General features: G+C 35.2%; 1 protein-coding gene across 4 annotated transcripts in view; it reads right to left on the bottom strand.

Annotated features, from left to right (window-relative positions):
- Nucleotides 1–14,539, bottom strand: part of GABRA3 (gamma-aminobutyric acid type A receptor subunit alpha3) — a 402,002-nt gene that overhangs the window by 29,539 nt on the left and 357,924 nt on the right. For 3 of the 4 annotated variants that reach the window (XM_032330179.1, XM_032330180.1, XM_032330181.1), the window contains exon 8: nucleotides 2,987–3,139. The exons of the other annotated variant lie outside the window; for it this stretch is intronic. In XM_032330179.1, the coding sequence (XP_032186070.1) occupies nucleotides 2,987–3,139 (153 nt within the window). The remainder of the gene's footprint in view (nucleotides 1–2,986; nucleotides 3,140–14,539) is intronic. 4 annotated transcript variants of the gene reach the window in all.

The following is a 14,539-nucleotide window of genomic DNA, read 5'->3' on the forward strand; positions in this document are numbered from 1 at the left end:
TTGTGATCTCTAGCTGTCAAATAAATTAAAATCTTTAAAAAAATAAATTCTTAAATTCAAATAAAAAAAATAAATTTTACACAGAGCCCAGGCCAAAACATACATTATTCCTTATTGTTTCCTTGCCCTGATTAGTGCACTTATCTGGTGATCTTTCTTTTTTTTTTTTTTTTTTTTTTTTTTTTCCTTAAAATTAGCATTTCTTTCTTTCTTTCTTTTTTTTTTTATTTCCAGCTGTGAAGTGTGTAAATCTGGTGATCTTTCTAATGCATAATCTTTCAATGGTATTCGATTTATGGGATGAATCTTTGTATTCATTTCCTATAGTTTATGTAAAAAATTACCATAAATTTAGTGACTTAAAACAACACAAATATTTTTTTGTACACTTTTGAAGGCCAGAAATCTGGCAGTTTTATGGGCCCCTTCCTTTTCTTTCAAAGCCAACAGCATAGCATCTTCAAATCTCTCCAGTTTCCTTCATCACGCTGCCTTTTGCTCTGTAATCAAATATCTTTCTGCCTCCCTCATATAAGGATATTTGTGATTATATTTAGGGCCCAAACAGATAATCTCTCTGCGATAATCTCTCCATCTCAAAATCCTTCATAATCTCTCCATCTCAAAATCCTTCATTTAATACACATTTGCAATATCCCTTTTGCCATATAGGGTAACATTCACAGGTTCCAGAGATTAGGACATGGATATATTTGGGGGACTTAATATATTATTTAGTCTAAGACAGCCTTAGTTCTTTCTAATCCTAAACTTCATTCAGGCTCAAAGTCTTCCTTGTGTAACTTCAAAACTCAAAATCTTATTTACCAAAACTAGTAGTCCATCTTCCAGCTATAACAATATTAGTTCAAGTAATTAACAGTCCAATTTTTAGTTCTCTCTTCCATTTGGGTTCCTGAATATTTCCTTTAATTTCTTATCAGCTCAAAGAATGTTTTCTATGTTTTATCTAGCTTTTCTTGGATTTTGTAATGGAAGACTTTTCCGAGTATGCAGTTTGTTAAATTTCTAAAAATTGTTGACCCCTATATAGATTTTGTCCCCTCCACTTCACTAGAACCACTCATGATCACTAACAACCAAGCATATCACCACAGTCAATAGTTTCTATCTGCATCTTACCTAAAAACACAGAATTTACACCAGATGTTTATTCCCTGCTTCTTGAAACATTCTCCTCTTGACTTCCACGATATTATACCTTTCTAGATTTTTTTTTCTTTTTTCCCCTCTTTACAGGTTACTCTTGGTCTTTCTCTACTGTGGCCTCTTCTACCTGGCCAAAATGCTGCTACTTTCTAAAACATCATGTACTATTTAACTACACAGTATAGCTTCAGGATATTGATAGGAAATATTGACCTTCTATGGGGGTACTCAGCATATCCATGTGTATGCTTCACAGACACTACTGCTATAGAGGCAGTTTAGTAGACTAAAAAGAGTGAATATTTGTCTCCTAAAATTTTTTACAGTGCAGAAAATGTTCTATATGTTTTAAGTCTCCCAGGGAAAAATGCTAATGATGTACAAATCTCTTTTTAGACACCAGTAACCTTCTTTTAATGAAAATTTCCCTGATTGTAGGTACTATTGAAAAATCCTTCAAACTTTGTGTAGCCTTTAAAGATAATTTGTACTTTAAAAAAAATTAAAAGAGAAACAGCAATGTCAGGTAAGTATACAAAAAATGGATCATAAAAAAGCACTAAAAAAAAGCACCAAATTCACTTCTCTGTTGTCGACTTAGTTTCCCACTTGTCACTTTCTCTAGCTCTGCTCACTAATTTCCTCTTTTTAACTGAAGGCTCAGTCCCTCCCCAGTCCTTAAAGCAAACCTGACTGAGACAGGAAGCATTTTAGTAATCTTACTATTCCAACACTCTTCTATTCCCACTTTTTTGTTAAAAATTCTGCTCTTGAAGACACTTCTCCAGTAAAGACATACAATTGGCTATCAGACACATGAAAAAATGTTCATCATCAGTAGCCATCAGGGAGATTCAAATTAAAACCACATTGAGATACCACCTTACACCAGTTAGAATGGCTAAAATTAGCAAGACAGGAAACAACATGTGTTGGAGAGGATGTGGAGAAAGGGGAACCCTCTTCCACTGTTGGTAGGAATGCAAGTTGGTGCAGCCACTTTGGAGAACAGTGTGGAGATTCCTTAAGAAATTAAAAACAGAGCTTCCCTATGACCCTGCCATTGCACTCCTGGGTATTTACCCCAAAGATACAGATGTATCTTTCATACAGATGAAAAGAAGGGCCATCTGTACCCCAATGTTTATAGCAGCAATGGCCACAGTCGCCAAACTGTGGAAAGAACCAAGATGCTTTTCAATGGATGAATGGATAAGGAAGATGTGGTCCATATACACTATGGAGTATTATGCCTCCATCAGAAAGGATGAATACCCAACTTTTGTAGCAACATGGATGGGACTGGAAGAGATTATGCTGAATGAAATAAGTCAGGCAGAGAAAGTCAGTTATCATATGGTTTCACTTATTTGTGGAGCATAACAAATAGCATGGAGGACAAGGGGAGATGGAGAGGAGAAGGGAGTTGGGGGAAATTGGAAAAGGAGGTGAACCATGAGAGACTATGGACTCTGAAAAACAATCTGAGGGGTTTGAAAGGGTGGGGGGTGGGGGGTTGGGGGAACCAGGTGGTGGGTATTAGAGAGGGCACGGATTGTATGGAGCACTGGGTGTGGTGCAAAAACAATGAATACTGTTACGCTGAAAAGAAATTTAAAAAAAAAAAAAAAAGACCTAAAAAAAAAAAAAAAAAAAAAAAGAATTCTGTTCTTGAAACACCAGGATCTGATGATTCAGTTACTAATGCTGGGCCCAGGCATTGCTCCCATTCACTTTCCTTATCCCTACTCTGACAGTATATCATAAGACTCTGCCAACGCCTTCATCTGCACATTTTCCATAAAACAACACTCACCAAAGACCGTACGGGCAGGGACAGACTCTCTGTTGAGCCAGAAAGACACTTGAGACAGAATGACAGTCATGATACATGGCAAGTAGGTCTGGATCACAAAGTAGCCAATTTTTCGCTTGAGATGGAAGTGGGTTGTCATGACGACATATTCTCCTGGAGAAAGAGTAAAATTAGGAAATATATAGCTGAGTTAACATTGTTAATTCAAGGTGGGCCCCAACTCAGTTCACCAAGATGTTTAAATTTATATTCAAAATAAGCCATTCCAGCACCTCCCAAGTTCACATAACCATATCTCTTTAATAATCATGAAGTAGTACATTTTTATGCAAAAAATATATACTAACACTGTGCCAACACAGCTTGCTCAGAGCAGTTTTGACAGATTCATTCAAATAGATCAGTGTCTTAAATAATAATAGGTAACAGTCTCTTCTACAGCATTTGCATGTGATTGGCACTCTTCTAGCACTTTAACATTTCACATATTAAATACTTAATGTTTATAACAATGTTATAAGGTGTATATTATTGTTATCCTCATTTTATGGCCCAATAAACTGAGGCAAAGAGAGATTGAGAAATTATACAAGGTTATCCAGCTACTAAGCAGTGGAGCCTGAATTTGAGGCCATATGGGTTAGTTCCACAGCTTGTGCTTTTTAACCATAATGCTCTGCTATTTGAATGGACTTAGAGTTAGAACCAAAAGTTCATATAGCAGAATGTGGGCTGGCCTATATCACTCCACTCCAAAGTAGGAGTGAACTCTTACTGAGCTCTTAATTTATGCCAAACAACTTTGAGTGTTTTGTCTCTGTCCTTCCTCTCTCCCTCTCTCTTTTTCTCAAATAAATAAACAAATAAATAAATAAATAAAAGAAATATCTAAAAAATAAATATCTTCTGCCTAGGCTTCTTACTTGTAGGTTGAATTGTGTCTCCCAAAAAGATACGGTGAAGTTTTAACCCTGAGTACTTCAGAATGTGACCTTCTTTAGAAAAAAGGTTGTTGCAGGTATAATTAGTTAAGCAGAGAGAGTCAATTATCATATGGTTTCACTTATTTGTGGAGCATAACAAATAGCATGGAGGACAAGGGGTGTTAGAGAGGAGAAGGGAGTTGGGGGAAATTGGAAGGGGAGGTGAACCATGAGAGACTGTGGACTCTGAAAAACAATCTGAGGGTTTTGAAGGGACGGGGGGTGGGAGGTTGGGGTACCAGGTGGTGGGTATTATAGAGGGCACGGATTGCATGGAGCACGGGGTGTGGTGCAAAAATAATGAATACTGTTATGCTGGAAATAAAAAATAAAAAAAAAAATGGAAAAAAAAAAAAAAAAGATGAAGTCATACTGGAGTAGGCTGGTCCTTAATCCACTATGACTGATGTTTGTATAAAAAGAAGACAAATACACACAGGAAGATATATGATCATGTGGAATATTTAATATACAAAATAAATAATAAATGTTATTCATAAATTAATTCTATTTTGTAGATCTGAGAGACAAAGCAAGTGGACTATTCAAAAACTTAACAAATCAAGCATTCATTTTAAATAACTGAATATATTTTCTTCAATCTTCTTTTCTAGCCTTCTCTCTTTCAATATCTGTCTTCCTATCTCATTTCCAAAGAAGCAAAGAGCATGCCTAAAATGAGAAGCTGGTGAAATAATCCATCCGTGGCTCTGGTATTCCATTACAAATATATGGATTAATACAATATTTATAGACAATAATACTTTTGTGAAAATCCCAGAACCAGGGAACAAAACTAAAGTACCCTCTTTGAACACAAAATCCAAGAAAAGTCACATTAAAAAGGTAAGAGAAGTGGCTTCAATTCACCACCTACTTCCCTCCCCTAAGCCAGCCCAATGTAGCACCTAGAGGGTTCTGCTGGGTCTATGGTTTCTCTAGTGGGAAAAGACGAGTTTAAGGCAGATATCTGTTTTCCCACAGCATTCCAGAACATTCTCCTAGAAGCCAACTTCTGTCCTGCCTCCTGGGGAATACTGGGGAAATCAACAGTCTAGACCATTTCATGTCAATTAGGAACAAAGAAGGGGGAGTGGTGAAACTTCCAGCCACCTGTGCTTGGATCTTGGTGGTGATACCATGTCCCTGCTAGCAAATTCACTGATCAGAGTCTAGCCAGCAGTTTGTCCCCACCTGTACAGGAAATCCAACCTCTCAAAACAGCCTGAAGCTCTGGCAAACAGATGAGTACAGGCAGAGGTACTTCCCAACATCAGAGTTTGGACCAATAGCACAACTCCAGCAGAGACCTTACCCAATGGTGGTAGTCTAGACAAAAGTATCATACTCCTTGGTTTCCTGGTGCCCTCATCCACCAAAATGGTGACCTCCACAGGTCTGAGACACCCTGGCTGTGTTGCCTGGGGGTCATGATGATCCCCAACTACCAAGCTGGAGATCTGCACAGGTCAAAACCCCTGGATGCACTGCTGAGAGGGAGATGGGGGTTGTGGCACTCCAACCACCAAAATGGTGACTTCCATGAGTTGAAACAGACCCGTTGTAATACCTGGGGATCCCTACCTCCAAGCAGTAGAGCATGTCACAGTTAACCTGTGTTTCAAAACAGTGTGGCACCAAACTGCTGCAAATACTTCATCCCCCATGCAAAAGAGGCTCCCTGTGGCCCTGCTGAACAGTGGAGCATGGACCATTGAATCATGAATAGAAAACCCAGACAGATCAGTATGGTGCAAGGAGATATAATCAGTAATTAGCATCTCCCAACAAAGAAAAGCCGAGGACAAAATGGCTTCATGGTTAACCAAACATTTAAAGAAGCATAAATGCCAGTCCTCCTTAAACTCTTCCAAAAAATTGAAAAGGAGAAATTCTTCCAAACTCATTTTAGAAGGCTAACATTGTCCTGACATCAAAACCAGATAAAGACTTAGAATTAAAGAAAATTGAAGGTTGACTCTTAAACAATGCTGGTGTTAGTGGCACCAAAACTCCACACAATGGAAAATCTGCCTATAACTTCTGAATCCCCCAAAACTTAACAACTAATAACCTACTGTTGACAAGAAGCCTTACCAGTAACCGTGAATTAACACATATTTTATATAAGTATCATATACTGTATTCTTACAATGAAGTTAGGAAAAGAAAATATTATTAAAAAAATCATAAGGAAGAGAAAATATACTTATAGTACTGTATTTATTAATAGTGTAAGTTTACCTCATCTATTTATAAGACAAACCATCTTTTAATGTATACATAAATATTGTCATATAATACAAAACACTATAAATTCTATACACATTACTGACACTAGATATCCGAAATGAAAATACAAGAAAGAAATAAATATTTATTTACAAGCATTACAATTCATACATTAATACCAAAGAAGCAGCAATATGAATGCTTTATGGTAGCCTATTATAATCAATTTAATTGCTTCATGGTGGCTTAGCCCATACACTGATGAATGAATTGTCACAAAATTTTTATGGCATACAATATTATAGTCATATTCATAATATGGTATTGGAAACATTGTTACTTAAAAAAAAACACTTGCCTTTGATGACAGGCTGATATGCATTGCCTCCAATTAGAAGAGAGAATTACTGTATGGTAATATAATTCTTTGAAAGCAAAGTTATAAAACAGAAAAATAATACATTATTCATTTTATATTAAATATCACTGACTTTATGCATATGTAAGGATCAGCTATCCATTTCCATACAAGTCTTACACATTATGTTCTTCATAATGAATATTTAGGTGATGATGATGACACAAAAATGTCTCATACAATTATTGCTGTACAGTTATTAGATAGTCACATAAGGACACAAACATGAAGTAGATAGTAAGTTTATTAACTGTATGCCATGATGATTATTTGCTATTCATTAAGTGGAATTGAATCATCATAAAGGTCTTCATCGTCCTTGACTTCTGGTAGAGTAGGTGGAAGAGAAGGAGGAGGAATTGGTTTTGCTATCTCAGGGGTGGCAGAGATAGAGGTAGTGGAGGAGATAGAAGGGGAGGTAGGACAGGCAGGCACACTCAGCATAATTTTACAGAAATACATTGTAATTTCTGTCTGACTTGTTTACTCATTTCTCTAAAACTATATGGTTTCTATATGGTACTCATCCTTCTTCTATCATTTGCTTTAGTTTCAGTGCCCATACCATAGAAGGGTCCATGTCATAAAAAATGTCAAAAGCAGTCTTGGATAATTGGAATCCTTCTTCCATATTGTATAATGTCAACTTGTTTTCTGTCACTACTTCTCCATCTTCTTCCTCATTGTCTGGCACTGGTTCAGAAGCACTCATCTCCAACAAGTTGTTTTCTCTTAATTCCTCTGATGTGCTGTTCTATTAGTTCTTGAATTCTCCAAGATCGATGTCTTGAAACCCCTCCATTCCCACTTTTTTTTTCCATATCAAAATCTCTTTATTTCTTTGATTCTACATAAATCATGTTAAGTCATGAGCAACATTTGGACACAGTTTTCTCCAACAGGAATTTATTGTTTCAGACTTGATGGATTTCATGGCTTGTTCTGTAACAATGATGGCATCTTCAGTGTTATAATTCTTCCAGATTTTCATGTTCTCTATATTGGGGTTTTCCTACATAGGGTTGATGATATTTTACATAGAGTACCATGTATAATGAAACCTAAAGGTCCCTGTGAGACTATGGACTCTGAAAAACAATCTGAGGGGTTTGAAGTGGTAGGGGGATGGGAGGTTGGGTACCAGGTGGTGGGTATTATAGAGGGCACGGATTGCATGGAGCAATAATATATAAAATAATAAATAATATAAAAATAAATTATATAAATATATATTTATATATTATATAAATATATGAATATAAATATAAATAAAATAATATATAAAATAATAAATACTGTTATGCTGAAAATAAATAAAAAAAGAAAAAAATGGAAAAAAAAAGGTCCTTGTGACCTCCTGATGCAGAGGCTGAATTAGTGTTGCTGTGTTTAGGAGCAAGTAGACCACTTCAGTGCTGCTGGTGTTGAACTTATGGGTTTCTGGGATGTCAGGTGTATTACCCAATATCAAAAGAACTTTAAAAGGCAGTTCTTTACTGACAAAGTACTTCCTGACTTCAGGGACAAAGCAGTGATGGAATCAATCCAGAAAAAGTGTTTGCATTGTCTGGGCCTTCTTGTTGTACAGCAAAAGAACTGGCAGCTGGTGGTTATCTTTTCCCTTCAAGATTGGAGGGTTAACAGCTTTATATATAAGGGCAATCCTGGTCATAAACCTGACTAAATTTACACAAAACAGTAGAATTAGTCTGTCTCTCCCTTCCTTAAGTCCTGGTATTCACTTTTATTCCTTACTAGTACATGTCTTGTGGCATTTTTTCCCAGTATAGGGCATTTTCATTGCATTAGAAACATATTCAGACAATTATCTTTTTTCCTTAATGATTTTTTAATGGTGTTTTGGAACTCATCTGTTGCCTCATCATTGGCAAAAGCTGTTTTTCCTATTATTTTGACATTTTTAAAACCAAAACTCTTTCTAAAATTATCAAACCATCCTTTGCTGGCATTAAGTTCCCCAACTTTGGATCCTTCACCTTCCTTTTACTTTAAATTGTCATATAATGACTTAACTTTTTATTGAATTAGAGTCTACAGATATGCCTTTCTTATAGCACTTGTGTACCTACATAAAAGTTGCATTTTCAATGAGAAAAAGATATTTCACAAAAAGCACAAGGTTTTTGTACCTGCAGATGTGCTTGTAGTGATAACTTCAAGAATTTCCTTTCCTTTTTTTTTTATAATGGTCCTTATGCTGGATTTATTTACCTTGAAATGGTGGGAGACTTTAGCTGTAGATCTCAATCTATAGTACATATCAAGCAATTAATTTTTTTTGTAATATCATGGCTTTTCTCTGCCTCTTGGGAACAATCCAAGAATCACTAGTAGCACTTTGTATGGTTTCCATATTGTTATTCAAGTTTCATGGTATTACACCTAACATGATGAAAAATATGCAAGAACCATGAGAGATTACCTTTTGCTGTGATACACAATTTAGTGGAGAGATGAACTGTTCACGGGGAGATGATTAGCATCACATAGTGTTTTAAGTGGATACTCACAACACTTGATCTCACTACAAAAGCAACAGGAGGTGGCTATAAAATTCTTAAAGTAGTGTAGTATAAACTGGGGTTAATTTTATTCAGTTATGATTTAATACTGCATCTTTACATTTGTTTATATATTTCTCAACTGCGAATGGTGCCATGGACTATCTGGGTATATGTGCATAACTTTTGATAAATTTTAACTTTTTATAATAGATTTGTGTATATTTTATGGTAGTGAATAATAAAATAGTATCTGAATATATTTTATGCATTAATGACATGTCAAACTTATCCTAATTTTTAAAAAATATTTCTAGACTATGTGGTTCATCAGTCAGTTTCCTCAAATTGTTACAAATCTCCAAACACTTTTCTAATATATTTATTGAAAAAATCCACATATAAGTAGAATCAGGTAGTTCAGACTTCTTTGTTCAAAGGCAAGCTGTACAGGCCAATATCCCTGAAGAATACAGGCACAGAAATTCTCAACAAATACTGACAAGTCAAATTCAACAGCTCTTTAAAAGAATCAAATACCATGATCAAGTGGGATTTATCCCTGGGATGCAAGAATGGTTCAACATTCCCAGTTCAAAAATGAGATATATCATATTAATAGAATGAAAGAAAAAAAATCAAATGATCACTTCAATAGATGCCGAAAAAAACATTTAACAAAATTCAACAATCATTCATGATAGAAACTCTCAACAAACTGGGTATAGAAGAAATATACCTCAACATAAAAGAAGTCCATATATGACAAACTTACAACCAACATTGTACTCAATGGTGGGTTGAAAGCTTTTCCTCTAAAATCAGGAAGAAGACATAAGTATCCACACTCACCACTCCTTTTCAACATAATAATGAAAGTCCTTGCTGGATCGATAAGGTAAGAAAAATAAATAAAAGGCATCAGAATTAATGGATAAAAGACCTCAATGTGAGACAGGAATCCATCAGAATCCTAGAGGAGAACATAGGCAGTAATCTCTTTGATATCAGCCACAGCAACTTCTTTCAATATATGTCTCCAAAGGCAAAGGAAACAAAAGTGAAAATAAACTTCTGGGACTTCGTCAAAATCAAAAGCTTCTGCACAGCAAAGGGCAACCCATGGAATGGGAGAAGATATTTGCAAATGACAGTACAGACAAAAGGCTGATATCCAGGATCTATAAAGAACTCCTCAAACTCAACACACACAAAACAGACAATCATATCAAAAAATGGGCAGAAGATATGAACAGACACTTCTTCAATGAAGACATATAAATGGCTATCAGACACATGAAAAAAATGTTCATCATCACTAGCCATCAAGGAGATTCAAATTAAAACCACATTGAGATATCACCTTACACCAGTTAGAATGGCCAAAATTAGCAAGACAGGAAACAACATGTGTTGGAGAGGATGTGGAGAAAGGGGAACCCTCTTCCACTGTTGGTGGGAATGCAAGTTGGTACAGCCACTTTGGAGAACAGTGTGGAGATTCCTCAAGAAATTAAAAATAGAACTTCCCTATGACCCTGCAATTGCACTCCTGAGTATTTACCCCAAAGTATAGATGTAGTGAAAAGAAGGGCCATCTGTACCCCAATGTTTATAGCAGCAGTGGCCACGGTCGCCAAACTGGAAAGAACCAAGATGACCTTCAGTGGACGAATGGATAGATGTAGTCCATATACACTATGGACTGAAGTACGAAAGACTCTGAAATCCAAAGCAGTTTTAAGAAAGATAAACAAAGATAGAGATCTCACACTTCCTGATTCAAATTATATTACAAAGGTATAGTAATTAAAACACCATGGTATTGGCATAAAAACAGACACATAGATCAATGGAACAAAATAAAGTACTCAGAAATAAACTCATGTATTTAAGGCAACTAACATTAGACAAGGATGCTAAGAATACAGAATGGAGAAAGAATAGTTTTTTCAATAAGTGGTGGTGGGAAAACTGGATATCCACATGCAAAAGAATGAAATTCGACCCCTATCTTGCAAATGAACTCAAAATGAATTAAATACTTAATGTAAGACCTGATACCAAAAATACAGGCAACAAAAGCTAAAATAAACAAATGTGACTGCATCAAACAAAACAAAACAAAGCAAAACAAAATGTTTATAGCAAAGGGGCCAATTAACAAGAAGTGACAAGGTGCAGAATTGTAAAAAATGTTTGCAAACCATGATTGATACAGATTATACTCTAAAATATATAAAGAACTCTTACAACTTAACAGCAAAAAACCAAAAACAATCCAATTAAAAATGGGCAAAGGATCTGAATGGAATTATTCTGAAGATATACAAATGGCCAACAGGTACATGAAAATGTGCTCAATGTTACTAATCATCAGGGAAATGCAAATCAAAACTGCAATGAGATATCACCTCACACCTAAAAGAATGGTTGCCATCAATAAGACAAGATATAACAAGTGTTGGAAAGGATGTATAGGAAAGGGAAACTTTTGTGCACTATTGGTAGGTTATAAATTGGCACAGCCACTATGGAAACGAGGTGTCTTAAAAAATTAAAAATAGAAATACCATATGATCCAACAATTCTACTTCTGAGTATATGTCCAAAAGAAACAAAATCAGTACCTAGAAGAGATATCTGTACCCCTATATTCATTGCAGCATTATTCACAATAGCCAAGACATGGAAACAGCCGAATTGTCCATCCATTAATGAATGAGTGAATGAATTAAATGTGATTTATAGTTACACACACATACACACAGTGGAGTATTATCTCAGCAGTAAAAAATGAAAAAACTTGGCATTTTTGACAACACAGATGAGCCTAGAAGATATTAGGCTAACTGAAATAAGCCAAAGACAAATACTGTGTGGTATCATTTACATGTAGACTCTAAAACAAGTTGTACTTATAGAAACAAAGGAGAATGGTGTTTTCCAGGGGCTGAGGGGTAGGGGAAATAGGGAGGCGTTGACCAAAGGGAACAAACATCCAGCTCTAAGATGAATAAATTCTGGGGATCTAATGTACAGCATGATGACTAAAGTTAATAATACTGTATTGTAGGGGTGCCTGGGTGGCTCAGTGGGTTAAAGCCTCTGCCTTCGGCTTAGGTCATGATCCCAGAGTTCTGGGATCAAGCCCCACATCAGGCTCTCTGCTCAGTGGGGAGCCTGCTTTCTCTTCTCTCTCTGCCTGCCTTTCTGCCTACTTCTGATTTCCATCTGTCAAATAAATAAATAAATAAAATCTTTAAAAAAAAAAACACTGTATTGTACACTTGAAATTTGCTAAGAGAGTAAATTCTTAAGTGATCTCATCACCAGAATAAGAACAACAACAAAATTAAGAAGGTGATGGATTATGGCAATCATTTCACAAAATATACATATATTATCACATTGTACATCTTAAATGTACACGATTTTTAAAATTATATCTCAATAAAGCTGGGGTGCCAGGGAAAGCAAAGAGGCAAAAAGAATTTTCCTTAGTGAGAACTGAAGCCTTTTGTTCGGTTGTGAAGATTTCCCATTTCTGCTCTTCTATCGCAGACGGTCTGGGTCCAATGTGAAATAGTCAAAGAGATAATGGAAATTCACCTTTGGGCATTCACATGTATTCATACCCTAGATACTTTCTGTGGGTGAAAACCACAAGTGAATGTTTACAAAACTTAACAAATTAATTCATTGTGTTAATTAACTGACTAGGTTCTCTTAAATGTAACTCTGATATTTTGTATCTCTTTACATCCTCTTCTCTGCCAAAGAGTCAAAGCTTTGATCAGATTGGAAGATTTTTTTTTCCAAATTCCCCATTATATTTCCACCCTGTGTCTCAGCTTATTATTAAGCTTATTAAGTACCATCTGTGTTGTGTGTAAAATATCCAAGGGTACAATATAAAACATATAATGCATATGTATTCACAAATTAGTTTCTATCTATGGATTAGAAATACAGAACAGTTCAGCAAATGCTTTACATAACTGAATATATTTTTATAACGTGGATCATTATATTCCCCTTCTCCTTGTGGCCTCTCTTTGTGTGTCTTATTATGAAAGATGACCCTTTAAGTGGTTTGGGAATTTTCCCTTGACTTTGCACTCCAGCCTATTAAATCCCATTTGTGTTAAATGCGACATATTTGAGAATACAATGGAAATCACATTCACAATTTAGCTAATATCAAAGGTTGTGAAAGACACAAGAAGATTTTTTAAATAGCTTGGCAAATTAACTCATTATACTAAGTGAGTAGATAGACTTTCTTAAATTCATGTTTGTTTGTTTTTCAATTTTCTTTCTCTCTTCCTTGAACTTTTATCTTGCCTTCTTTATTCTTCTAATTCACATTTCTGGGAATGGAAAAATAAGATCATGCATTCAAATCCTCTATTTAGAAAATTAATGCAATAATTTCCCAAGTGAGACAAAATGGAATTGGAGCTAAAATAGGGAATGGTGTGAACAGCTAAACACAGATTTTTGAAGGCTTTTATTCATTTATTTAACACATATTTGAATTTGGAGCAAAGAGGAGGAATTTTTGCTTAGAATTACAGGCATTCCTCATTTTATTTACTTGATTATTTATTGATTTTATTGAATATAGTTAGCATACAATGTTGTATTAGACTCAAGTATACCTCAGAGTGACTTGACAATACTATTTACTACTCAGGGCTCATCACGGTAAGTGTAGTCAATATACAAAGTTATTGCAATATTATGAACTATATTCCCTATTTTTTACCTTTCATCTTCATGATGCATTTATTTTATAACTGGAATTTTGTAACTCTTAATCCCTTTCATCTATTTTACCCATTCCCTCCCCAAAACATCAGTCCTCTATATTTGAGTCTTTTTCTGGTTTCTGTTTGTTCATTTCTTTTGTTTTTAGATTCCACATATGATAATTGCCTTTCTCTGTCCAACTTATTTCACTTAGCATAATACCCTCTAGCACCATTCATGTTGTCTCAAATGGCAAGATTTCACTATTTTTTATGGCTGAGTAATATTCCATTGTGTATAGATGTATTTGTGTGTGTAAACACACACACACATATATATACACACATGTATATATATATACATGCACATATATATGGCACATCTTTTTTATCCATTTTTCTACCTGTGGACACTTAGTTTGCTTCCATATCTTGACTACGTAAATAATGTTGCAATGAAGATAGAGGTGCACATGTCTTTTCTAATTAATTTTGTTTCTTTTGGGTAAATACCTCAGTACTGGGTCTTTCATAAATTGAATGTTTGTGGCAGCCTATGTCAAACAAGTCTATAGTGACAGTTTTCCAAAAGCATTTGCTCATTTCATGTTTCTGTGTTACATTTTGGTAAAACTTGCAATATT

This window comes from Mustela erminea, chromosome X (assembly GCF_009829155.1).
Source record: "Mustela erminea isolate mMusErm1 chromosome X, mMusErm1.Pri, whole genome shotgun sequence".
Taxonomy (NCBI): Eukaryota; Metazoa; Chordata; class Mammalia; order Carnivora; family Mustelidae; genus Mustela; species Mustela erminea.